The sequence below is a fragment of the Mobula birostris genome, chromosome 6, assembly GCF_030028105.1.
Source record: "Mobula birostris isolate sMobBir1 chromosome 6, sMobBir1.hap1, whole genome shotgun sequence".
NCBI lineage: Eukaryota > Metazoa > Chordata > Chondrichthyes > Myliobatiformes > Myliobatidae > Mobula > Mobula birostris.
The window spans coordinates 118,909,640-118,936,226 of NC_092375.1; the positions used below are offsets into that span (position 1 = coordinate 118,909,640).

The 26,587-nt window shown below is 44.0% G+C and overlaps 1 protein-coding gene across 1 annotated transcript in view; it reads right to left on the minus strand.

Moving 5' to 3' along the window:
• Positions 1–26,587, minus strand: part of cps1 (carbamoyl-phosphate synthase 1, mitochondrial) — a 191,616-nt gene that overhangs the window by 34,601 nt on the left and 130,428 nt on the right. The window contains exons 26-30 of the mRNA XM_072261156.1: positions 25,947–26,141; positions 25,083–25,150; positions 14,912–14,987; positions 9,874–9,951; positions 3,550–3,657 (exon numbers count right to left, since the gene is read on the minus strand). Of these exons, the coding sequence (XP_072117257.1) occupies positions 3,550–3,657; positions 9,874–9,951; positions 14,912–14,987; positions 25,083–25,150; positions 25,947–26,141 (525 nt within the window). The remainder of the gene's footprint in view (positions 1–3,549; positions 3,658–9,873; positions 9,952–14,911; positions 14,988–25,082; positions 25,151–25,946; positions 26,142–26,587) is intronic.

Here is a 26,587-nt window from a genome sequence, read left to right on the forward strand (position 1 = left end):
TTAGTTTGATTAGTAAATTTGCAAATGACATGAAAATTGCTGAAGTTGTGAATACTGCAGAAGGTTATCAAAGGATGGACCAGGATTATTGATCAGTCATAAATATGGGCAGAGAATTGGTAGATATAGTTTAATCTCCACAAGTGGCCTGGCCATTAGTGTAGGGAACTGCACAGTCATGCACTTAGGAAGAAGGAATAAAGGCGTAGACTATTTCCTAGATGGGGAGAAAATTCAGAAATCAGAGCTGCAAAGGAGCTTGGGCGATCTCGTGCAAGATTCCCTAAAGGTTAACTGGCAGGTTGATCCTGTGGTGAGGAAGGCAAATGAAATGTTAGCATTCATTTTAAGAGGATTAGAATATATAAGCAAGGATGTAATGCTGAGGCTTTATAAGACATTGGTCAGACCACACTTGGAAAATTGTGAGCAATTTTGCGCCCCTATCTAAGGAAGGATGTTTGTTTTGGAGAGGGTCCAGAGGAGGTTCAGGAGATTTTGGGAATTTAAAGGGTTAACAAATTAGGCCTGTACTCACGAGAGTTTAGAAGAATGAGGGGTACCTCATTGAACTTATAGAATATTGAAAAGCCTAGATAGAATGGATGTGGAGAGGAAGGTTCCTATAGTTGGGATATCTAGGACCAAAGGGCAGAGCCTCAGAATAAAAGGACATCACTCTAGAACAGATATGAGGAGCTGGGGGTGTTGCATCTGTGGAATTCATTGCCACAGATGCTGTGGAGGCCAAGTCACTAGGTATATTTAAAACAAAGGTTGATAGATTATTGATTAGTAAGAGCACCAAGGGTTGTGGGGAGAAGACAGGAGAATGGGGTTGAGAGGGATAGTAGATCAGACATGATGGAATGGCGAGCAGAGTCGATAGCCGAACGGCCTCTATCTTATGGTTGAAAAGTGAAGTGCTGCACTTTGTGAGGTCAAATGAAAGAGGAAAATATAGAGTAAGTGGCAGAGACCTTTGGAATAATGATGCTCAGAGGGATCTTGGGGTGCAAGTCCATAGCTCTCTGAAAGTGGCAACACAAGTAGATATGGTGTTAAAGAAGGCATATTGCATGCTTGCTTTGAGAATAAGTCTGGAAGTCGCACTGCAGCCCTATAAAGCTCTGGTTAGGCTGCACTTGGAGTATTGTGTAAAATTACTGTTGCCCTATAACAGTACATGAGGCTTTGGAGAGGATCCAGAAGGGGTTCACCGGGATAGGGAGTATCAGCTGTAAGGAGGGGCTGCACAGTTAGGCAAACTTGCTTTGTTTGCTCTGGAGCATCGAAGGCTAAGGGGCAACACCAGGTAGAGGTTTACAAAATAATGAGCGACATAGATTTAAGAATTACAAGAGACATTAGCTTTAAGGTGAAAGAGGAGAGATTTAATACCACTATATGGAATGAGTTGCTAAATGAAGCGGTTGAGGCAGGTGTGCTAACAACATTTAAAATGTACTTGGCAAATACATGGATAGAAAGGATTTAGAGGGATACGCACCAAACCTGGGGAAATGGGACTAGCTTAGATGAGAATTTTGTTTGGCATGAACCTGTGGTGCTGAAGGGCCTGTTTCCATGGTCTATGATTCTAGATAATCAGTCTTTTTCCTTTGGTGGAAATGTCAAATTCTAAAGGGCATAGCTTGAAGGAGAGGGGGAGATACATTTTTTTTTAAAATGAGATCTGCAGGCAGGTATTTTTTCTACATATACAGAGAGTGGTGGGTGCCTGGAACGAATTGCCAGGGTAAAGGTGGCAGCAGGTATGATAGAGGCATTGAAGAGACTGTTAGATGGACACATGAAGATGTGGGGAATGGAGGGATATGGATCATGTGCAGGCGAATGGGTTTAATTTAATCTAGCCATGTTTGATGATCATGCAGAAGAAATGAGATTGTAATTGGAAAACTTTCAAGGGCTCAAAGGCAATGGATTATGTAAATATAGATGCTTTAAGGCCAGCCGTGGCTACTTCCACTGTGTCAGGACATGCACTATATTTGTCTGTAAAGATGCTTTCAGGAGTCTTACCACATCAAAAAAGTGATAGCTGACTCAAGTGGCAATAATCCCAACATGAGCAGCATTAGGTGTAGTTACATGATGGAAATTAACCTTGCTTTGCTACAAGGAGCTTTCAGAGACACACAATGGGATACCTATCCACACGTCCAGTGACACCTTCCTTAATCCTCAATCTTCGGGGAAAGTCACAGTAAGCTTCACTAAGTACATCTCCACTAGCACAACCACCATCAAAACAACAGAAAGAACTCTGCCTCTCTCTTCTTCCTGCACCTTGACACACCAAACCAGCACAAATTAAGAGCAGGAGGAAACATCCCAGCTTCTCCTCCTGATGAAGGGTCTCCATCCAATATGTCGATTCTTTATTCCTCTCCATAGATGCTGCCTGACCTGCTAAATTCCTCCAGCATTTTGTGTGTGTTGCTCTCCTAGGTGAATCACTAAGATGATGCTGTAGGATTGTCACCTGAACATTACACCTCAGAGCAGATCTTGATTTTGCCATCCTTTGATGAAAAGTTCCAATGACTCACAGCCAATTCTGCCCTCAATAGGTCACCGCAGTCAAGAAACAGTGCTCCCTCCCCCAAGAAGTACGAGCCCACAGTGACAGGATCCCACGGATATGGTGTGTTTCATCGGCTACCACCCAGAAAGGGTACACAGAGAAAGCTTCATCACTTAAAATGTTGGCAAAATGATATATTTGCTTATTCCAGATGCATGGGTTCAAGAATTATTTAAAGACACAGGCCTCTTAAACAGAGATTCTCCATCTCTGGAAAGCAAATAGAGTTTGTTTGAAGAAGGTGATGGGGGATGTTTTCCGCTCAGCCACCACAAAAGGAATAAATAAAAGGGAGTGCAACATGAAGACTTGACAGCAAATCAGGCCATAGGACATGGTAGTGCCCACACCCACAGACCCATCCACACAAAGACAGAGTGGCAGATGCACACATGCCAGCCTAACAGACACATATACATACACACACACACACACAACCTCTCATACTTCATGTGCACATGTTGACCCTTACGCCACAGCTAGTGAAGGTAGCACCTCACTGTCTTCTTGACCGCCACGTCCACCTGTGCAGCCACTTTCAAAGATCTGTGGACATGCATCTCCGCTCCCTGCAGTCCACCGATGTGTCCGACTGCTATTTGGTTTCCCAAAGTGCTTGAGATTAGGTTCCACCTGCATTCTCCTGCCCAACCTACAAGCTGGTCTGAATCATACTGTGCCGTCCTCACTACCTACAACACTACCCCAACAAATTAATGCACCACCATCAGTCTGTGCAACATGCCACCTGTGACCCTCCACCAACCCACTTTTTGTACAGAAATGGGTCACTTGGCCCAGCTCATGCTGTCTATCTACATTAAATCCATATTCCTGCTCTAAACCTATATCCTTTCAATCCTTTCGCAACCAAGTAACTGCCCAAATGCCTCCTTAAACCATTCTTGGTCATTTTCTACATACTCAAAGCTTCTTACCTTCTCCAAGGCTCCCTGGCTGATGCTCTGGGTTGGGAGGATGAGTGTGGCATCTCCAGAATGAACACCAGCATCTTCCACATGCTCGGTGATTGCATGAGCCAGTACCTGGCAGAGAGAGAGGAACAACAGTGTCAGCTATCCAGTGTAACCAACAGCACAGATACAGAAAATATAGCTGTGAAGTGGACAGAAAAAAAGATATGCCCCGTCCCTAAGGAGAGGCGTGCATTTGTACAGGTATGGGCACAGTCTCTCCAAATCACCTCTCATAAAACATAAAACACATAAAACAAGTAATCCTCATCATACTGCAATAAGGCAGTTGCGAAGCTCTTCATGGGCAAAGCGATCAAAAACAGAATGATTTAGTTTACCTGCAAAAATATAAGCCAGGACTCTAGCTCTCCATCTAGTCAAAATAATGTCAGCTACACTCATTGCAATCTATTGTTGGTGCCTGCTCTGTATTTTATGGTAGGACATGCTGCAGTTTGGTCTGCAGTCGAGAGCAGGACACTTTCTGTAATTTATGATAGAATATAACACAGTCTGTGTTGAGGATATGGCATATTGCAGTCTCTACGACCTGACGATAAAGGAGTAGAATTGGGACATTCAATCCATTAATTCTGTTTCAACATTCAATCATGGCTCTTTCTTTAAACCCCATTTTCCTACCTCCTATAGGGCTATATGGGAGGGAATGGTTAGATCGATCTTAGAGTAGGTTAAAAGGTCAACACAACATCGTGGGCAAAAGGGTCTGTATTGTACTATGTTCTCTCTGTAACCCTTAACCTCTTTACCAATCAAGACCCCGTCAATCTCTGCCTTAAATACAGTACATCCAATGCCAGCTTTCACAGCACTCTGTGGCAAAGAATTCCACTGATTCACCACCCTTGTGCTGAAAAATATTCCTCACCGCATTTTTAATAGCATATCCCTTTAATCTGAGGCTGAACCCTTGGATCCTAGAATCTCTTGCTAATGGGAGCATTCACTCTATCTAGGCCTTCAAGTATCTGGTAGGTTTCATTGAGGACTTGCCCTGATCCTTCTGAACTTCACTGAGTATAGGTCTGTAGTTTAAGGCAGTATACAATGTGGTTATGGACAGGAGACAAGATCATACTGGCCCAGAAACTCTGGATACATGACATCCAAGGTGGTTTGGCAAACTGGACACAGAATTGGATTGACGGTGATAGAAGTTAGGGGGTACTGGTGGAGAGTTGCTTCACACTAGAACTCTATAACCGGTGATGTACTGCAGGGTTTGGTGCTAGGGCATTAGTTATTTGTCCTGTGTATAAATGATTTGAATGAGAATGTTGGTGGTCTGACAGTCTGCTGATGATGGTTTGATGGTGCAATTGTAGATAGTAAGGATGGTTGCTTAACAATGGAGGAACTTTGGATTGTCTAATATTGACTGGGCACATGCAGTAAACAGCAGGGATCTTAGAAGCATCAATGTCAAAGGATCCTTATGGTACCAGTTCGTAGCTCCCTGAAAATGACGCCTCAGGTGGATAGGATGTTTACCTTGCTTCCTTTCATAGGCAGGGCTACTGAGTAAAAGAGCTGGGATAGCATGTTGTAGTTCTAAAAGATATTAGATTGGTCACACTTGGAATATTGGATGCTGTTCTGATCACCACACTAAAGATGTGTTTTGTGCTAGAAATGGAAAATCATAGTTACAAGGATAGTTTGATTAGATAGTTCACACTGGATCACAGGAGGCTGACAGATGACTTGACAGAAGTTTAAAAAATTATGAAGACCTAGACAAGGTAGATAGTCACAGTCCTTTTCCAAAGGTAGGGGAGTCTAAAACTAGATTAGATAAGTTTAAAGTGAGGGGGAGAAAGTGGAAAGAGATCTGAATGACAAGTTTTTCACACATAAGTTTGTGGGTCAATGGAAGGAGCTGCCAGATGAGGTGTCGGAGGCAGGTACCACTATAACATATCTAAAGCATTTTGGCAGAGACTTGGATAGGGAAGGAGGAGATGGATATAGGCCAAATATGGGGAAATAGTGTACATAGGCATCTTGATTTGCCTGTTTCTGTGCTGTATAATTCTATGACTTTTGGGCAGGTGGGGCTCATCAGCCTTGGACGGCAGTCCACCTAAGAGAAGGAAAACTCAAATTTTAAGCCTCTGCGCTGCCTTGTGGCCATACCCAGCCATGGGAAAAGCTTCGGCATAAGCCCTGAAGAAGAAATCCACAGCTGGGGTCCCTAAGGCAGTTTGATGTTGTTTACAACTTCACTCTGGCAACCTCTGTGACGACATTAGTACCAAGCTGTATCGGCGCTTGCCCTTCCCTTGGACTCTTTGACTACATCAGTGACGTGGGGAGGGGGAGCCTGCTTCATGGGCAACAGTTGGTTCTTCAAAGGTTCTCAGCCAGGCTCGTGCCTTGGAGAGGACACAGTCCAGCAGAGACGCAAACCCATGACACCCTGGGTGGCTGCCTGTTACTAATTCTATGACCGTGACAGTATAAGGCATTGCAATCTAGTCTGTAATTTACAAGGGGGCACAATATAATCTTGTTTGTTATTCAAGATGTTAATACTGTGCTCAATTGGGTTCACAGACGAGGTGCTGAATGTCTTAAAAGGTATGAAGGCTGATCAATTTCTAGGGCCTGACTAGGTATACCCAAGAACACTATGGGAAGCTCAAAAACAAATAGCAGAAGCCCTGACTAAGATATCTGCATCATTGTTAGCCATGGATGAACTGCCATTAGATTGTAGAGCAATGAATGCTGTGCCTGTATTTAAGAAGGGTGGCAAAGAAAATGCCTAGAACTACAGATTAATAAGTCTAAACACCTGTAAGTAAGTTACTGGAGAGGATTCTAAGGGATAAGATACATATACATGTTGAAAGATGGGTCAATTAGGGGTAGTCAGCATGGATTTGTGTGCAGGAGATCATGTCATCAACTTGATTGAGTTTTTTGATGATGGACTAAGAAAGTCAATGCGGGCAGTGTGGTAGAGCTAGTTTTCAGTAAGGCCTTTGAGAAGGTTGCAAATGGTAGGCTGTTCTGGTAGATTAGGTTGCATAAAATCCAGGGGGAACTAACTAAATGGATACACAACCGGCTTGATGGTAGAGAGCAGAGTGATAGTGGAGGACTTAACCAGTGGTGTGCCTCATGGGTCACTCTGGGCCCGTTGCAGTTTGCCAACTATATCACAATATGAGTAACATTGTACATACATTCAAGTAAGCTTGCAAATGACAATAGGATTGGTGGTGTAGTGGACAATGAAGGTGGCTACCAAAAATTACAAAGGCACAACATTCACTGTCCTCCAGTCTACAGGCACTTCACTCGTGGCTAATGATGATGCAGTTGAGTAAGTGGCCTAAAGTCTTACTCGGGTAAGTATGAAGTGTTGCATTTTGGAAAGCCAAATCCAAGTAGGTCTTTCGCAGTGAATGGCAGAGCACTGGGAGGTGCTGTAGAACAGAGGGATCTTGGAGTAGAAGCACATAGTTCACTGAAAGTTGGAGTTGGCCTTTGGAACACTGACATTCATAATTCAGGGAATGGAGTATAAAGATTGAGAAACAGCAGCATGCTGGTGAGACTGCACTTGGAATATTTTGTTCAGTTTGGTCACCATGCTGTAGGAAAGACTAAAAAAGATGCTGCCAGGACTCGCAGGACTGAATTATATGGAGAGGTTGGACGGGCTAGGACAGGGGTGGCAAACCTTTTTGAGAGTCTGTGCCTGAATTGGTGTATTATCTTCTAAAATAATTCTCTGGTGGGCCACGGTAATTTTGAGTGGATATCAGTAATTAAAGAATTAGTGATGATAATTCTAGACTTTTTGAAGGAAAAATAATGAGTCCTGCTGTTTATATGTATTCATTATTTTACTATTAAAAATGAGACAGATTGAAATAAATGAGATTTATTCTCAAAAAACTGTTCAAAAATTATTAATATTAATCTTTTCAAAGGACAATTGAAAATATAACATCATTTTCAATAGTATTGTTATTGTAACCATCTACTATCCAAATACTGAATCTGCGAGGATTTCAAAACGTATCGTCTAAAGTCATGTGTTCTCATAACCATCCCACTGGTGCTAAGCTGGTGCTCTCCTGTGAAACATCTCACTGCCCTGGTTATATAAAAATCACCTGCTGCTTCACTTGGCAGTGAATATCAGCATTATTATAATAATTACACATCTTTTTTATTATGGGTGGAGTTTAAAGAATTAAGGGACAGCACTACAGGCAATGTGCCAGAAGTTTCTGCATATAACATCAGCTTGGCACTATGGGCTAGGACTTTATTCCTTGGAGCATAGGAGACTGGGAGGTGATTTTGTAGAACTTTGTAATTTCATGGGAGCCATAAACAGGGTGAATGCACTCAATCTTCTTCCCCGGGTGAGGAATGAAGAACTAGGGGACAGAGGTTTAAAGTAAGGGGGAAATGATTCAATAAGAACTTGGAGGGCAATTTGTTTTTTGTTTTTTTTTAAACGCAGGATGGAATGTATGTGGAATAAACTGCCAGAGGAACTGGCTGAGGCAGGTACAACTGTTTTTAAATGACAGTTGGACCATACATGGATTGAAAAGGTTTACAGGAATGTGAGCCAAATGCAGGCAAATGGGTCCAGTTCGGATAAACAATCCCGGGTGGTATGGACCAGAGGGATGAAGGGCATGTCTCCATGCTGTATATTGCTTAGGAAATGAAGCAGCTCATGCCTGCTTACAGTAAAGGCGTAGGCACAGATATGGGTTGATAATTGCCAGCTAATATTTAACCCCAGAAGTGCCAGACACTAACCATTTCCAACAGGACAGTATCTAACCTCTTATCTTTGACACTGAAGATTAATAAAATGCATTTTCTGGAGATACAAAGTTAAAGAAGGATGCTAATGAAGGCATCACTCAATCTGTCAACATCAGTATCTTGCGGGGGGAGGGGTCATCATTGACCAAAGACTCAACCAGATCAGAAAGGTACGCATTGTGGCTGGAAGTGCAGGTGACGGTTCGAGTCCCCTTGGCCAAGTTACACACCTCCTGATAGCCCCCAGCCTTTCCTCAAATTGCAAGGCATGTCAGGATAGTGATGGAACCCTCTCCATTTGCTCCAACAACATTCAAGAAACTTGATATCACCCAGAATAAAGAAGTTGATAACATCCATCCTTCATTCATATATTTCTCTCATGTACCTGAACACTTTTCTCTCCACCGCCGATATCCAATTAGTGCAGCTCCTACATACAGCAGTACCCAAACCCATGACCTCTACTGCCCAGAAAAAGAAAAGCATCAGATTAATGGGAACAGTACTGCAACCCCCAGACTCCCCCAAACCCCACGCCCCCCCACCAAGTTGCAAACAAGACTGACTTAGAAGTATAGATCATTGTTGGGTCGAAAGCCTACAACTACCTCTTGAACAGGACCAGACAATCTAACAGAGGAATTCAAAGGGTCGATCTGCATTTGTTTGGGGGACAGAATTGTTGATACCTTTAGTTCTGAGGAGTGAGAGAGTTATGGCTAGTAGGAAGAGATGGGGAGGGGTGATTGGTGAACTGAAGGGGTGTGAGGTATGAAGGCCGATGGAGCCAGGTGGAGGAGGGTATGGGATGGATTTGGAAGGCAGAGGCAGGTGGGTGATAGATGGAAACAGACAGATATAGAATTTTTTTTTTTTAAATGAAGCAAGCAGCGGAAAAGAAGTGGATACAGTGCAGTCCATCACAGGAAAAGCCCTCTCACCATTGAGCACATCTGCAAGAAGCACTGCCACAAGAAAGCAGCATCCATCATCAAGGACCCCCACCATCCAAGCCATGCTCTCTTCTCGCTGACCATATTAATACCCTTCAACATCAGGCTCCCGCACCAGCGTAGATAACTTCATTCACCTCAACACCGAACTATTCCACAACCTAATTATAGATCTAATCCTGATAAGCAGCATTCACAAGTAAAACAAAACTTTCTATTTAGAGATACAGCACAGTAGCAGGCTTTTTTGCCCCAACGAGCCCGAGCTGCCCAATTGTGACCAATTAACCCACTAACCTGTACGTCTTTGGAATGTGGGAGGAGACCAAATCATCAGGAGGAAATCCATCACGGTCATGACAAGAGCATAAAAAGTCTTTACAGACTGGAGTGAGAATTGAACCTGGGCTGCCGGCTCTGTAATAGCACCATGATAGCCGCTAAGCTACCAGGCCATCGCTATTATGCATAGATTTCACACTGATTCAGTCAGTCACTTTCTTACCTTTCCGTTCTTCGAAACAGCATCAACTTCAACCTCTCGGGCACCTTCAACAAATTTAGTGATGACAACTGGATGCTCCTGCGAGAAACAGAAGAGATGTGTTTGTGTGAGCAGCATCGATTCTTACCGTGTGTTGTCAAACAGTCAGCTGAGAATGGGAGTATTCCCTCTCCAGTGCCAGGCCCGTTCTCCAGCTTCGTTCCAGCTCCTCAGCAATGAGTATCTCTAAAGGGTGAGCATCAGCAGTGCCAAGTTTCAACCAGGGTAGAGTGTCCAGCTCAGCAGAGTTATGAAGCAACCAGGGAGGACAGAGCCTCAGCTGAAGACTAATGGCAACTACCGGTTGTGCAGTCATCTCCTGGACAGTAGTGGCAGGACTGGATGGAACAGAGTGATGTTTCGTCTTTCTTGACCTTGCAACGCACCCTCAGGACTTCCACCAACCCCCACAATGTGACTGAGAGTGGGGGATGCTCTAGTTGTGATCCTCGATATGGGAACATTATTTATCTGCAGTTATTTCAGAATTGAACAAGTTGGGTCTTTATTCTTCGGAACAGGTTGAACAAGTTGGGTCTTTATTCTTTGGAACGTAGAAGGTTGAAGGGGGACTTGATAGAGGTATTTAAAATTATGAGGGGGATAGATAGAGTTGACGTGGATAGGCTTTTTCCATTGAGAGTGGAGGAGATTCAAACAAGAGGACATGAGTTGAGAGTTAAAGGGCAAAAGTTTAGGGGTAACATGAGGGGGAACTTCTTTACTCAGAAAGTGGTAGCTGTGTGGAATGAGCTTCCAGCAGAAGTGGTTGAGGCAGGTTCAATGTTGTCATTTAAAGTTAAATTGGATAGCTATATGGACAGGAAAGGAATGGAGGGTTATGGGCCGAGTGCAGGTCGGTGGGACTAGGTGAGAGTAAGAGTTCGGCACGGACTAGAAGGGCCAAAATGGCCTGTTTCCATGCTGTAATTGCTATATGGTTATAATTCAAGGGCTTCAGAAGATTCAGTTGGCCCAATTCAGAATGTATTTGGTTTAGACCATAAAACATTAAGATAAACAAGTAGAATTAGGCCATTCAGCCCATTGAGTCTGGTCTGCTATTTATTATCCCTCTCAACCCCATTCTCCTAACTTCTCCCCATAACCTTAGATGCCCTTACTAATTAAGAACCTATTAACCTCCACTTTAAATATACCTAATGACTTAACCTCCACAGCCATCTATGGCAATGGATTCCACAGATTTACCACCCTTTGGTTAGGGGAACATTTTGCATCTAGTGATCATAATGTCATTAGTTTCAACATAATTATGGAGGTGGATAGATATGGTCCGTGGGTTGAGATTCTAAATAGGAGAAAGGCTAATACTGATGCTATCAGAAAGGACCTGGGAAGTAAGGATTGGGACAGGTTGTTTTCTGGCAAAGGTGTACTCGTGGTAAGTGGAAGGCATTCAAAAGTGAAATGTTAAGAAAACAGACTTTGTTTGTTCCTGTCTGAATAAAAGGCAATGATAATAGGTTTAAGTAACCTAGGTATTTGAAAAGTATTGAGGCCCTGGTTTAAAAAAAGAGTATATGCAGAAAGGAGCAAATGAAGTACTTGAAGAGTATAAGAAATGCAAGATAATACTTAAGAATGAAATCAGGAGGGCTGAAAGAAGGCGTGAGGTTGTTCTAGTAGACAAGGTGAAGGAGAATCCCAAGGGCTTCTACAGATACATTAAGAGCAAAAGGATAAATAGGGACAAAATTAGTCCTCCGGACATTGTGCATGGAGCCAAGATGGGAGAGACCTCAAATGAATTTCTTGTTTACTTGGGAGATTGACACAGAGTCCACAGAGGTGAGGCAAAGCAACAGTGAGGTCATGGACCACATACAGATTATAGAGGAGGTGGTGTTTGCCATCTTTGGGCAAATGGGTAGATAAACTACCAGGGCCTGATAAGCTGTTCCCTTAGACCCCATGGGAGGCAAGTGCAGAAATTACAGGGGCCCTACAAAGATATTTAAATCATCCTTAGCAACAGGTGACATTCCAGAGGACTGGAAGATAGCCAATGTTATTCTGGTGTTTAAGAAAGACTAAGTATTTAGATAGATTGGCGCTGATTAGGGATAGTCAGCATAGTTTTGTGCATGGTAGGTCATGTCTAACTAATCTTAGAGTATTTCAAGGAAGTTACCAGGAAAGTTGAAGAAGACAAAGCAGTGAAAGTTGTCTATATGGACAAGACCTTTGACAACATCCCACATGGGTATTTGGTCAAGAAGGTTCAGTCGCTTGCTTGGCATTCAAGATGAGGTAGTAAATTGGATTAGATACTGGCTTTGCAGGAGAAGCCAGAGAGTGTTAGTAGATGGTTGCCTCTCTGACTGGAGGCCTGTGACTAGCAGGTGCGCTGCAGGGAATGGTGCTGGTCATTATATCAACAATCTTCTTCTTCTTCACCGTCTTGTCCTACAGCAGTTGGCTCCCAGCTTAATGGTGCATTACTGCCACTTTCTGCTCCACTGTGTGCAATAAGACTTACATTTTAAATCCCTTCACCTAATCACACACACACACACATATACCCTAACCTACACTTTATCCTCCCATCTTTGGTCATCCTAGTACCCTATTCCTGTTTATCCATCATATCCCATATCCTATAAAAAACCCCTGTATCCCGTAAGAAAGCTAAAAATACCCTGACCTGTGCTCTCTCACCCATGCCCAGCAACCCTTTTAATGTGAATTCCTGCACCTCCAATTCCCTTAGATTGATTATCATCATCTCTCTCTGTATCCCATACTTCCTGCAACTCCGAACTACATGTTCTATTGACTTCTCTTCCTGACATTCCTCACACAATCCTGTCTGGTGTTTCCCTATCATTTTCAATGTTTTGTTTCATGCACAGTGCCCCAGCCCTAACCTAATCCACATAGTTTCCTCTCTTCTGTATCCACTACCCACCCTAGTACCTGCAACATTTTTTTGTATTTGATATAAATGCCTCTCTTTCCCCTCCCTGTCCCATCTTTCTTGCCCCATTTGGTTGATTTTTTCCCAGATTACACACTTAACCTCTGCTTTACTGATACTAATATACATTTCTATATCTTCTTTCTTTAACACCCTCTTTGCCAACTCATCCACCCTCTCATTCCCCTTCACCCCTACATGTGCTGGAACCCATAAAAATTTTACTTGACCTCCCTGATTTACAATTCTTGTGACTGACTGAAGGACTTCATAAAGTATATCTTGCCAACTGTTTGAGTGAAAAGACCTTAAACTTGCTAGAACTGAGGATGAATCTGAGCATATCAACACTTTGACTTGTCTAGTTTTCTCCACCCATCACAATGCAACCAAAGCTGCCAGCAGCTCCACTGTATACATCCCTAACTTATCAGATGTTCTTCTGCTAATTCCAATTTCTTTTGCTGGTATAGCCACCCCAAACCCCGTCACTCCTGTTTCAGGTTCCTTAGCACTATCCGTATAAATCTGAGTATAATCACTATACTTTTCCATCACATGACAGTTAAACGCACTTACCAAATCAGTTTTATATTTTCCTTTCCTTTTTACCTCTAACAAATGCCAGTCTATGTCAGGTCATACAATCTTCCATGGAGCTACAACCAGGTAAACTACTGAAGGACTTATCCTCAGATCAAATACTCCACATTCTTTCGCAATATCATTCCCTAGCCGACTAAAGTTATCCCTCTGAAACCTCCCGTTTTCCCAGCACTCCTGCAACACTCCTTTTGCAGGGTGAGAATCATTGTGCCCCTGCAAATTAGCCCAGTAGTTTGCCATAATTGCATCCTTCTTAGTTCCAAAGGCATGACTCCCACTTCTACCTGTAGGGCTGATACTGGTGATGTTTTAAAAAGCCCCACTGCACACTCTCAAAGCCTGAGCCTGAATCACATCAAGTTTCCTTATAAGAGACCTAGCTGCTGATCCATATGCTATATTTCCATAGTCCAACACAGATCTTACTAAAGCCACATACATTCTCTATCATTCTATATCAACAATTTGAATGATAATGTGGGAAATTGGATCAGCAAATTTGTGGATGATGCCAAGATTGAGAGCATAGTGGACAACTAGGGAGACTATCAAAGCTTTCAGCAGGATCTGGACCAGTTTGAAAAAATGGCAGATGGAAATTAATGCAGACAAGTGTAAGGTGTTGCACTTTGGGAGGACAAACTAGGGTAGGACTTACATGGTGAGTGGGAGGGCACTGAGGAGTGCGGTAGAACAGAAGGATATGCGGATACAATTACTTGAAAGTGGTGTCACAGGCCAGACAGGTTTGTAAAGAAAGCTTTTGGCCCATTGGCCTTCATAAATCATAGTAATGAGTACAGGAGTTGGGATGTTATGTTGAAGTTGTATAAGACACTGGTCAGGCCTAATATGGAGTCTAAACTAGGACAGGGCCTTGATCAGCAAACCATCCACCACCGTCGACATCATATCTCCTATCATTGGCTGCAGATATGGAAGCTATTGAACTCACTAGTCAATGCCTATTGCACCTCCAAACCCTTCTCCAAGGAGAAGCAGGGCAGCAGCACTTGGGAATATCACCACTGACAAGTCCTCGCCAGGTAACACACTATCCAGTATTCTGGGCATTCCCACAACTCTTTCACCTGCATCTTTGCCTCCCAAATACTGTTTGATTGCCTGGATTGTTTCCCTTCAACCAAGTCTTCCTGATAACCTCTGCTTCTAGCAGTACTTAGACTCCCAGGCTTCCACAGGCTACAAGGAAGGTGCAGATAGGTTGGAGCTTTAGCCAGCTGCCTGTATTTTGTGAGTCTCATTTTACCAAACAATTGCTGGAGATCTCTTCAGAACTGGGCAGAACAAATAATTTCACAGAGAAAATCACTTCTGACACATTCCGGGCACAAACAAGTGAAGCTGCGGGTTGTTCTCGCTGACTGATTGTAGCATCACAAACAGCACAGGGAGGAGGAGAAGTGGGAGGGCCAGACCGAGAACAAGTACCTGAGACACGCGGGCAGCCTCCGCCAGGAACCTGTTCATCTCACCGGCGTCGTGCGCCACATTCATTGCTGAGCCGCTGGAAGAAAACAAACAAATATCAACACCAAACGTCTCCGCGTTGGCACTGGGGCTCAGGGACCAGTCCTGAGATCATTCAGCAACTCCTCCCAATGTGTCCACATCTGGCACTAACACTCCTACCTAGCTGTCCCTGATCATGGTTTATGCAAAATTAAAGTGGCTTAATAATAAGAAGAATACATTATTGATCCCAAGTGAGAAATTCTTTTGTTACAGCAGCAACATTTAAAAACACACTTAGCAGTGTCCAGACTTAACTAATAATAAATACAGAATAATCATATACACAATAATAATAGACAATAGGTGCAGGAGTAGGCCATTCGGCCCTTCGAGCCAGCTCCGCCATTCACTGTGATCGTGACTGATCATCCACAATCAGTATTCAGTTCCTGCCTTATCCCCATAACCTTTGATTCTGCTATCTTTAAGAGCTCTATCCATCTCTTTCTTGAAAACATCCAGAGACTTGGCCTCCACTGCCTTCTGGGGCAGAGCATTCCACATATTCACCACTCTCTGGGTGAAAAAGTTTTTCCTCAACTCCGTTCCAAATGGCCTACCCCTTATTCTGAAACTGTGGCCTCTGGTTCTGGACTCACCCAACAGCGGGAACATGCTCCCTGCCTCCAGCATGTCCAATCCCTTAATAATCTTATATGTTTCAATCAGATCCCCTCTCAACCTTCATCATAATTTACCAATATGCAATAATAATGTACTAAACAGCGAAACAGAGACTATTGTACTATGATGTGTGTTCTCCTGTCACACAGAGATGAACTGTTGTATGTGCTTATTGCATTTGGTAGGAAAGATTTTCTGTAACAATCCTTGTGACGGGGAGCTGAAAGAGTCTGCTTGAAAGGGTGCTCCACTGCTTATTCAGTAGGTCATGGAGAGGATGTGCCTGATTGTCCATAATGGATAACAGTTTGTTTAGTGACCTCCCCTCTACCATGAACTCAAAAGAGTCAGAGTTGTAGCTAAGGACGGATCCAGCCTTTTTGATGAGTTCTTTAGTCTTTTTGCATCACCAGCACCGATGCTGCTCTCCCATAATGAAGCCACAAAGACTGCACTCGCTACACAGATTGGTAAAAGATCTCTGACATCCTGCTGCACACATAAAAGGACCTCATCTTCTTTAGAAAATAGAGTCTGCTCATCCCCTTCTTGTAAGCAGTTAGATTTCCAGTCAAGTCTGTTGTCAAGGTGAACACCCAAATATTTGCACAGGGAGATAGCAGAAAACTTTGCCCTATAACAGAGGTATTTAATAGTAGAGGGCAGAGGTTTAAAAGGATCAGAGGATGAATTTAATCTGCAATCAGACCAAGGTTGTACATAGCAAAGATAATATTTCTTGTTCAATTGTTTTGGTTCTTTATTTATAAACTGGTGTTATATTACAGGGATCTTCAAAGACTGTTCCCACCCTGAACATTCACTCTTCACCATACTTCCAATGGGTAGCAGATAAAAACCTACCACCAGACTCAAGGACAGCTTCCACCTTGCTTTTATATGATATTGAACAGTTCCCTTGTATACTAAGATTGAGGAGGAGGAGGAGGAGAAGATGGCAGCGCGACGCAGCGCGCGCGGCCACTTTGGTGGTGATGTCTGTTATCTGTCAAGTAGGGGACCGTGCACAATTCTGATTTGATGGAGACAGACGTGAGAGTACAGAGGAACATCTGGAGAAACTTCTGAAATGCCTGCTTCGCTGCCGCTGGTCTGGAATCTCCAGAGAAGGCCCCAAATCCTCAGCTTTGCTTGTTTCAGCAGCCGGGTGAAGTTGAAGGCACTCGGCAGAGGATGGTGCTCGGGAGGCTGTATTGGAAACGCTGATTGGAGGCTCGAAGTTTTCGGACGGATGGACTCAGTGTCGGCTGTGGTCGGCTGCTTCCAAGGCATCAGCAAGTTGTCGGTGCCTGGAGGTTTATGGCAGGGAGTTTCTCCCTTTTGCCGCCTGCTATTGGGGACTCGGGAGTCGATCGACTCGGGACTTTGAGACTTTTTTTTTACCATGCCCATGGTTTGTTCTTCATCAAATTATGGTATTGCTTTGCACTGCTGTAACTATATGTTATAATTATGTGGTTCTGTCAGTGTTAGTCTTTGGTTTGTCCTGTTTTTCTGTGATGTCACTCTGGAGGAACATTGTGTCATTTCTTAATGCATGCATGCATTTCTAAATGACAATAAACGAGGACTGAGTGTTCTCATAATCTAATCTTACCTCACCATCTACCTTGCTAGATTTCACACCGTATTACCTCCCTGTACTGCACTTTCTCTGTAACTGTAACATTTTATTCTGCATTCTGTTATTGCTTTCCCCTGCACTACCTCAATGTACTTACGTGATGTATGGATGACACGCAAACAAAGTTTTTCACTGTACCTTAGTACATGTGAAAATAACAAACTGATTACCATGGTCTATGATAGCTGGATGTTTCTGCCCTTTGGCGCAGCCTGTCTGAAGCACACATGCCAGAAGCAACACGTAAGACTTGAAAGCAATCTCAGATCCAGTGGATGTCCATAGCTTTCCTACAAGTTCTCAGCATCTACTGAAGTTAACATTTCAGGACGGAAATGGCTCATACAAGGGGGCATAAATTTAATGTGATTGCAGGAAAGTATAAGGAAGATGTCAGAGGTTTTTTTCCCCCCACATAGAGAGGTAGGTGCATAGAACGCCCTGCCAGGGGTGGCGGTAGAGGCCGATACCCTTAGCTGGGCACATGGGTGATAGAGAAATGAAGGGTTATGCAGTAGGGAAGGGTTAGATTGATCTTCAAGTAGGTTAAGAAGTTGGCACAACATCATGGGCCGAAAGGCTGTACTGTATGGTAGTGTTCTATGTTCAATAAGAAGTGTGTAATGAAATCCTTCAGCATTGACAATGGATGGAAATGCACATGAACCTATGTATGTCTCAATTTTATCAATTTGTACTTTGGAATCTCATTAACATCCTGTGTAGCCAGACACAGCTTAGTATGGATTTCATCAAAAATATTTTAAAAATTGTTTACACAGAAATCACTGAGCTTTTACCATTCAACAGCCTTGTTGGCTCCTTAAATAGCACCAAATTAGTCCTACATACTCAAGGACTTGAGTTTCTTAACTCATGACTTCAAATCCATGAGATCAAAGCTGGATTTGACAGAGCCTGGGAAGTGTAGGTCTAAAGCTCTAAATGTTATTCTCTGCATTTGAACCAGAACAATCTTCATGATCTGTCCAAAATCCTCTGTGCAGATGGTGGGGGGGTGAGAGAGAGATAGAGGGGGGTGAGGGAGAGGTAGAGGGGGGAGAGATATCTCTCTCTCTCTCTCTCTCTCGCGTGAGGGAAGGCAGGGAGACGTCCAGTGTCTCTGATGACTACAACTGCGAGAAATGCATCGAACTACAGCTTCTAACAAACCGTATTAAAGCGTTGGAGCAGGAATTGGATGAACATCGGAACATTCGGGAGGCTGAGGGGGTGATAGATAAGACATACAGAGAGGTAGTTACACCCTAGGTGCAGGAGACAGGAAACTGGGTGGCAGTCAGGAAGGGGAAAGGGGTTAAGGAGCCAGTGCAGAGTACCCCAGTGGCCATCCCCCTCAACAACAGGAATATCACTTTGGATGCTGTCAGAGGGATGACCTGGCAGAGGAAAGTCACAGGATCTCTGGCACAGAGGCCACCTCTGTGACTCAGAAGGGAAGGGAGGAGAAGAGGCATGCTGTGGTGATAGGGGATTCATTAGTTAGGGGAATGGACAGGAGGTTCTGTGGGTGAGAACGAGATTCCGGGATGGTATGTTGCTTCTCGGATGTCAGGCTCCGGCATATCTCGGATCGAGTCCTCAGCATTCTTAAATGGGAGGGTGAATAGCCAGAGGTCGTGGTCCTTGTAGTTACCAATGACATGGTGGGATGAGTGAAGAGGTTCTGCTTAGGGAGCTCAGGGAGTGAGGTGCTATGTTAAAGGGCAGGACCTCCAGGGTTGTGATCTCCGGATTGCTACCCATGCCACATGTTAGTGAGGCCAGAAATAGGTAGACTATGCAGTTTAATATGTGGCTAAAGAGTTGGTGTAGGAGGGAGGGCAAAAGAGTTTTGGATCATTGGACTCTCTTCCAGGGAAGGTGAGACCTGCATAGAAGGGAAGGTTTACACCGGAACTGGAGGGGGACTAATATCCTAGTGGGAAGGTTTGTTAATGCTGCACAGTGAGGTTTAAACTAGAGTTGCAGAGGAATGGGAATCAGAATGGCAGAACAGTTAGTGGTGAGGTTGTGGAGGTAGATGTTGGTAAGACCTCAAACTAAGTCAAAAGGTTGAACATGGTGCGACTAGTGTCCTGAGCTGCTTATATTTAAATACAAGACATATCATAGGAAAGGCAAATAGTACAGGTGCACATTCCTTTATCCAAAATTCTGAAATCCAAAAAGCTCCAAGAAACAAAGTTCTTTTCGCCAACAGCTGACGTCACTCAGGTGTGATGTGGCAGCACTAGCAGAGACCGCCAGACGTCAGTTGTGGCTCAGCGCTCGTACTGGTTACACGTGCAATTGCTGTTTGCTGATATTTTGTGTTCACTGTTGACTTTGTGTTTAACTTCACTGTGAAAATGGCAAAAAGAGCTGCAGATACCCCTATGGGTAACAATGACAAAAAGAAAAGGAAGCATCTGTTTCATTATCAATAATGCAGAAAGTGGAGTTATTGCAGAAGCTTGATCGTGGTGTGTCTGTGTGGCATCTTACTGAAGAATATGGTGTCAGAAGTACCACTGTATATGATTTAAATAAACAGAAAGACAAGTTACTGAAGTTTTATAGTGACAGTGACGTTCTACATTTATTCCAATAAGTCATTTACCATGTGTTTGATTCAGTTCATTTGAAGCTGTATATTTTTATGTTTTATTGAATGTTTTTGTTGGAAATAAATTTTTTTCTTGTCATGAACTGAGAGCTTGGATATATACATGGAATTACGATGTAGTGGCCATTACAGAGACTTGGCTGGCACCAGGGCAGGAATGGATTCTCAATATTCCTGGATTTCAGTGCTTTAAAAGGGATAGAGAGGTGGGGAAAAGGGGAGGAAGGGTGGCATTACTGGTCAGGAATACTATTACAGCTACAGAAAGGGTGGGTAATGTAGCAGGATCCTCTTTTGAATCAGTATGGGTGCAAGTCAGGAACAGGAAGGGAGCAGTTACTCTATTGGGAGTATTCTATAGACCCCCTGGTAGCAGCAGAGATAGAGGAGCAGATTGGGAGGCAGATTTTGGAAAGGTGCAAAAATAACAGGGCTGTTATCATGGGTGACTTTAACTTCCCTAATATTGATTGGCACCTGATTAGTTCCAAGGGCTTAGATGGGGCAGAGTTTGTTAAGTGTGTCCAGGACGGATTCCCGTCACAGTACGTTGACAGGCCAACTAAGGGGAATGCCATACTAGATCTAGTACCAGGTAATGAACCAGGTCAGGTCACAGATCTCTCAGTGGGTGAGCATCTGGGGGACAGTGGCCACCGCTCCCTGGCCTTTAGCATTATCATGGAAAAGGACAGAATCAGAGAGGACAGGAAAATTTTTAATTGGGGAAGGGAAAATTATGAGGCTATAAGGCTAGAACTTGCAGGTGTGAACTGGGATGATGTTTTTGCAGTGAACTGTACTATGGACATGTGGTCGATGTTTAGGGATCTCTTGCAGGATGTTAGGGATAAATTTGTCCTGGTGAGGAAGATAAAGAATGGTAGGGCAAAGGAGCCATGGGTGACAAGTGAGGTGGAAAATCTAGTCAGGTGGAAGAAGGCAGCATACATGAGGTTTAGAAAGCAAGGATCAGATGGGTCTATTGAGGAATATAGGGTAGCAAGAAAGCTTAAGAAGGGGCTGAGAAGAGCAAGAAAGGGGCATGAGAAGGCCTTGGCGAGTAGGGTAAAGGAAAACCCCAAGGCATTCTTCAATTACGTGAAGAACAAAAGGATGACAGGAGTGAAGGTAGGACCGATTAGAGATAAAGGTGGGAAGATGTGCCTGGAGGCTGTGAAAGTGAGCGAGGTCCTCAATGAATACTTCTCTTTGGTATTCACCAATGAGAAGGAACTTGATGACGGTGAGGATAATATGAGTGAGATAGATGTTCTGGAGCAAGTTAATATTAAGGGAGAGGAGGTGTTGGAGTTGTTAAAATACATTAGGACGGATAAGTCCTGGGGCCTGACGGAATATTCTCCAGGCTGCTCCACGAGGCGAGGGAAGAGATTGCTGAGCCTCTGGCTAGGATCTGTATGTCCTCGTTGTCCACAGGAATGGTACCAGAGGACTGGAGGGAGGCGAATGTTGTCCCCTTGTTCAAAAAAGGTAGTAAGGATAGTCAGGGACAGTCAGCATGGCTTTGTGAAGAGTAGATTGTATCTAACAAGCCTGATATAGTTCTTTGAGGAGGTGACCAGGCATATAGATGAGGGTAGTGCAGTGACGTGAACTACATGGATTTTAGTAAGGTATTTGACAAGGTTCCACATGGTAGGCTTATTCAGAAAGTCAGAAGGCATGGGATCCAGGGAAGTTTGGCCAGGTGGATTCAGAATTGGCTCGCCTGCAGAAGGCAGAGGGTCATGGTGGAGGGAGTACATTCGGTTTGGAGGGTTGTGACTAGCGGTGTCCTGCAGGGATCGGTTCTGAGACCTCTACGTTTTGTGATTTTTATTAACGACCTGGATGTGGGGGTAGAAGGGTGGGTTGGCAAATTTGCAGAGGACACAAAGGTTGCTGGTGTTGTAGATGGTGTAGAGGATTGTCAAAGATTGCAGAGAGACATTGATGGGATGCAGGAGTGGGCTGAGAAGTGGCAGATGGAGTTCAACCCGGAGAAGTGTGAGGTGATACACTTTGGAAGGACAAACTCCAAGTCAGAGTACAAAGTAAATGGCAGGATACTTGGTAGTGTGGAGGAGCAGAGGGATCTGGGGGTACATGTCCACAGATCCCTGAAAGTTGCCTCATAGGTAGATAGCGTAGTTAAGAAAGCTTATGGAGTGTTAGCTTTCATAAGTCGAGGGACAGAGCGTAAGAGTCGTGAGGTAATAATGCGGCTCTATAAAACTCTGGTTAGACCACACTTGGAGTACTGTGTCCAGTTCTGGTCACCTCACTATGGAAGCATTGGAAAGGGTACAGAGGAGATTTACCAGGATGCTGCCTGGTTTAGAGAGTATGTATTATGATCAGAGATTAAGGGAGATAGGGCTTTACTCTTTGGAGAGAAGGAGGATGACAGGAGACATGATAGAGGTATACAAGATATTAAGAGGAATAGATAGAGTGGATAGCCAGCGCCTCTTCCCCAGGGCACCACTGCTCAATGCAAGAGGACATAGCTTTAAGGTAAGGGGTGGGAAGTTCAAGGGGGATATTAGAGGAAGGTTTTTTACTCAGAGAGTGGTTGCGTGGAATGCACTGCCTGAGTCAGTGGTGGAGGCAGATACACTAGTGAAATTTAAGAGACTACTAGACAGGTATATGGAGGAATTTAAGGTGGGGGGTTATATGGGAGGCAGGGTTTGAGGGTCGGCACAACATTGTGGGCCGAAGGGCCTGTACTGTGCTGTACTGTTCTATGTTCTATTATTCCCTAAACAGTACAGTATAACAACTATTTACATAGCATTTACATTGTATGAGGTATTATAAGTAATCTAGAGATGATTTAAAGTATACAGGAGGATGTGCATAGGTTTGGTGCGCCGCCAGGTCCTAAAGTCCACTGCACTAAGACAGGTTAAATAAAGAACTCGAGCATACGTGTTTTTTGGTATCGGCGGGGGGGTCTGAAATCCGAAAAATTCTGAATTCCGAAATGCAACTGGCCCCAGGGATTTCAGATAAGGGATTGTGGACCTGTACTGAAAATAGTTAGTCTGACCTCAGTAGTTGGGAAGGTGTTGGAGTTGATTATTAAGGCTGAGCTCAGGGTACTTGGAGGCACATGATAAAATAGGCTGTAGTCAGCACAGTTTCTTCAAGGTAAAATCTTGTCTGACAAATCTATTGGAACTCTTTGAAGAAGTAACAAGCAGGATAGATGAAGAAGAATCAGTTGATGTTGCATTAACTGGATTCTCAGAAGGCCTTTAACAAGATGCCACACATGAGGCTGCTTATCAAGCCACCACAAGAACAGTGTTGGGAAGTATATGGTCATGCACCTTGGTAGAAGATATGAAAGGGATGACTATTTTCTAAATGGAGAGAAAATACAAAAAACTGAGGTGCAAAGGGACTTGGGAGTCCTTGTGCATAACTCCTAAAAGCTAATTTGCAGGTTGAGTCTGTGGTGAGGAAGGCAACTGCAAAGTTAGTATTCATGTCAGGAGAACTAGAATATAAAAGCAAGGATGTAATGTTGAAAGTTTATAAAGCACTGGTGAAGCCTCCCTTGGACTGTTGTGAACAGGTCTGGACCCTTATCTTAGAAAGGATGAGCTGAAACTGGAGAAGGTTCAAAGGAGGTTCACAAAAATGATTGCAGGATTGAATGGATTGTCATATGAAGAGGGTTTGATGTCTTGGGCCTGTATTCACTGGAATTCAGAAGAATGCAGGGTGACCTCATTAAAACCTATTGAGTAGTAAAAGGCCTTGATAGAGTGGATGTGGAGAGGATGTTTCCAATGATGCGAGAATCCAAGACCAGAGGACACAGCCTCATTAAGAGGAGGGTCCTATTAGAAAGGAAATGAGGAGGAATTTCTTCAGCTAGAGAGTGGTGAATCTGTGGAATTCTTTGCCTCTGGCAGCTGTGGAGGCCAGATCTTTATGTATATTTAAGGCAGAGTTTGATAGATTTTTGATTGGTCAGAGCAAGAAGGGATACAGGAAGGCAGGAGATTAGGCTAAGATGAAAATTGGATCAGCTACGATGACTGGCCGAGCAGACTCAATGGGCCAAATGGCCATATTCTGGTCCTATATTTTATGGTTTTATGTCTAAAGACAGTTGGGCAGGTACATGGGTAGGGCAGGTAGAAGGATATGGGCAAAACGTTGCCAATTCTTAGGCTCTGCACAGATTCCGTATGTCATCTAAAACTTTGACAAACTTCTATAGATGCACGGTGTATCTTGACCAGATGCATCACAGCTTACTGTAGAAACACCAATGTGCTAGAATGGAAAAGCCTACAAAAAGTAGTGGATACAGCCCAATCCATCACAGGAAAAGCCCTCCCTACCAGTGAGCACATCTATAAGCAGCACTACCACAAGAAAGCAGCAAGGGCTCCCACCATCTAGGCCATGCTCTCTTCTCACTGCCGTCATCGGGAAGCCTCAGGACCCACACCATCAGGTTCAGGAAGTTATTACCTTTCAACCATCAGGCTCCCGAACCAGCGTGGATAACTTCACTCACCCCAACACTGAATTGACTAAACAGCCTATGGACTGACTTTCAAGGACTCTACTACTCATGGTTTCAGTATTATTTATTTAATTATGTTTTACTATGATTATTATTATTGTATTTGTGTAGATTGTCTTTTGCATATTGGTTATTTGCTGGTCTTTGTGTGGAGTTTTTCACTGATTCTGTTGTATTTATTTGTTCTACTGTGGATGCCAGCCAGTTAACGTATCTCAGCGTAGAATATGGTAACATATGTGTACCTTGATAATAAATTCATTTTGAACTTTGAATTGGTACTATCTTACATGGGCATCTTGGCCAGCATGGATCAGATGGGCTGAAGGGCTTGTTTCCAACGCTGTATGAATTCAAGACTACTAACAAGCAAGCATACTAAGAAACACACATAAAAGTTGCTGGTGAACGCAGCAGGCCAGGCAGCATCTCTAGGAAGAGGTACAGTCGACGTTTCAGGTCGAGACCCTTCATCAGGACTAACTGAAGGAAGACTAAGAAACTAAGAATCAACCTTTACTAAATTGTTATTCCACACCAGAGTTTAGATGTTCAGCTTCTTCCATAAAATGAAGCCAATAGCTCTGTCATACACCAAGTGGAATCCTAAGCCCAGAAAGACCAGTTACCGTACCTTAGGACGTAAGACGGCCTCAACAGGCAGGGGTATCCGACAGACTCCGCAAAGGACAGTGCATCTTCCTGGTAAAGGAAAGACACCAGATCAATAAAAGGACTACTTGCCCACACCATGCATCTCTCTGGCACGGAGTAGTGCAGGGCTCACCTCATCAGTAACAGGTGACTACAGATTCACTGGTAGACTGCTTCAATCGACAGAGTGACATTAAAAAAGGAGGCAGAGAAATTAAGGATTCAAGAGTAGGGGCAGTGAGATTGGGGATTTGGGACTGGAGAGCAGTGACATTAGGGATTTGGGAATGTGATAACGATTAGGTAGAAGAGAACAGTGAGACACAGATTCAGTAAAGGGGTTAGTGAGATTAAAATTTGGGAATAGATTGGGGGTTCAGAGAGGGTCACTGAGGTCAGTGGGGGAGGGATAAACATGGCCATACAATGGCTTAGCTGGTAAAGCTACCTCCCCAAAACTTCACCAATACGGGTTCACTCCTGACCTCAGGTCGGTCTGCGTGTGCCGTTTGCACGATACCCCTGCGACCGAGTGGGTTTTCACTGCATACCATGGTCTCCTTCCACGTCCCAGTAACGTGTGGATAAGGTTAACTGGCCACTCAATGACCCTCTGTGCGGGTTAAGTACAAAAATAACCGAAGGGAAGTTGCTAGGCGTGGGAGAGAGAAGGTGCAGGGACACAGGAAGACAATAGGGGACTGGTGAGATTGCTGGCTGGGAGCTGGTAGGGAACTGATGAGTTACTGTATCAGGGATCAAGAACAGGAGGGGCACTTTCCCCGGAGAGCCTGACTCATTAACCACGCATGACTTCCCATCAGATGTTGTGGTGATTACTTACCAGGGTATTGGCGGCTGTCCACGAGGCCTGGGACACCAGGAGCTCATCAAGCACCGCAGAGAAGGTGGAGCGGTCCTCGGCCCGGTCGATCTGCTTCGGGTTGGTGCCCAGGATGTTCACACCGTACTTGTACAAGGGGAGGGCCAGGTTGTTTGGAATCTGCCCACCCACTGAAATAATGGAGCCTCTGCACTCCTGAGAGAAAAACGAGTCACAATTCCAATAGCTCAGTAACCCACTGCTCAATGCACTGCAAACCCACACAACAGATCATATAGGGCATATAGTCAATGAGAGACAGGAAAACATGGGAGGTCCTGCAAGCTTCAGTGAAGGTTAAACTGAATCTTGATCTGTTCAAAATTAGCAACATGCTACCAGTGGGAACAGGTCTGTCACTATATATCATTGGTGGGGATGGAACTGTTGTGTATAACACTGGGGAACATTACTTATGGGGATAGGTCTGTCCCTCTGTAACGCTAGACGACAGTACTGACACGGACAGGCCTGTCACCGTGTAACATTGTGGTACAGTACTAGTGAGAACATGTCTGTCATTGTGTATTATTGGGGTACAGTACTGGTGGGGATGGGTCAGTCACTGTATAACACTGGGGTACAGTACTGGTGGGGATGGG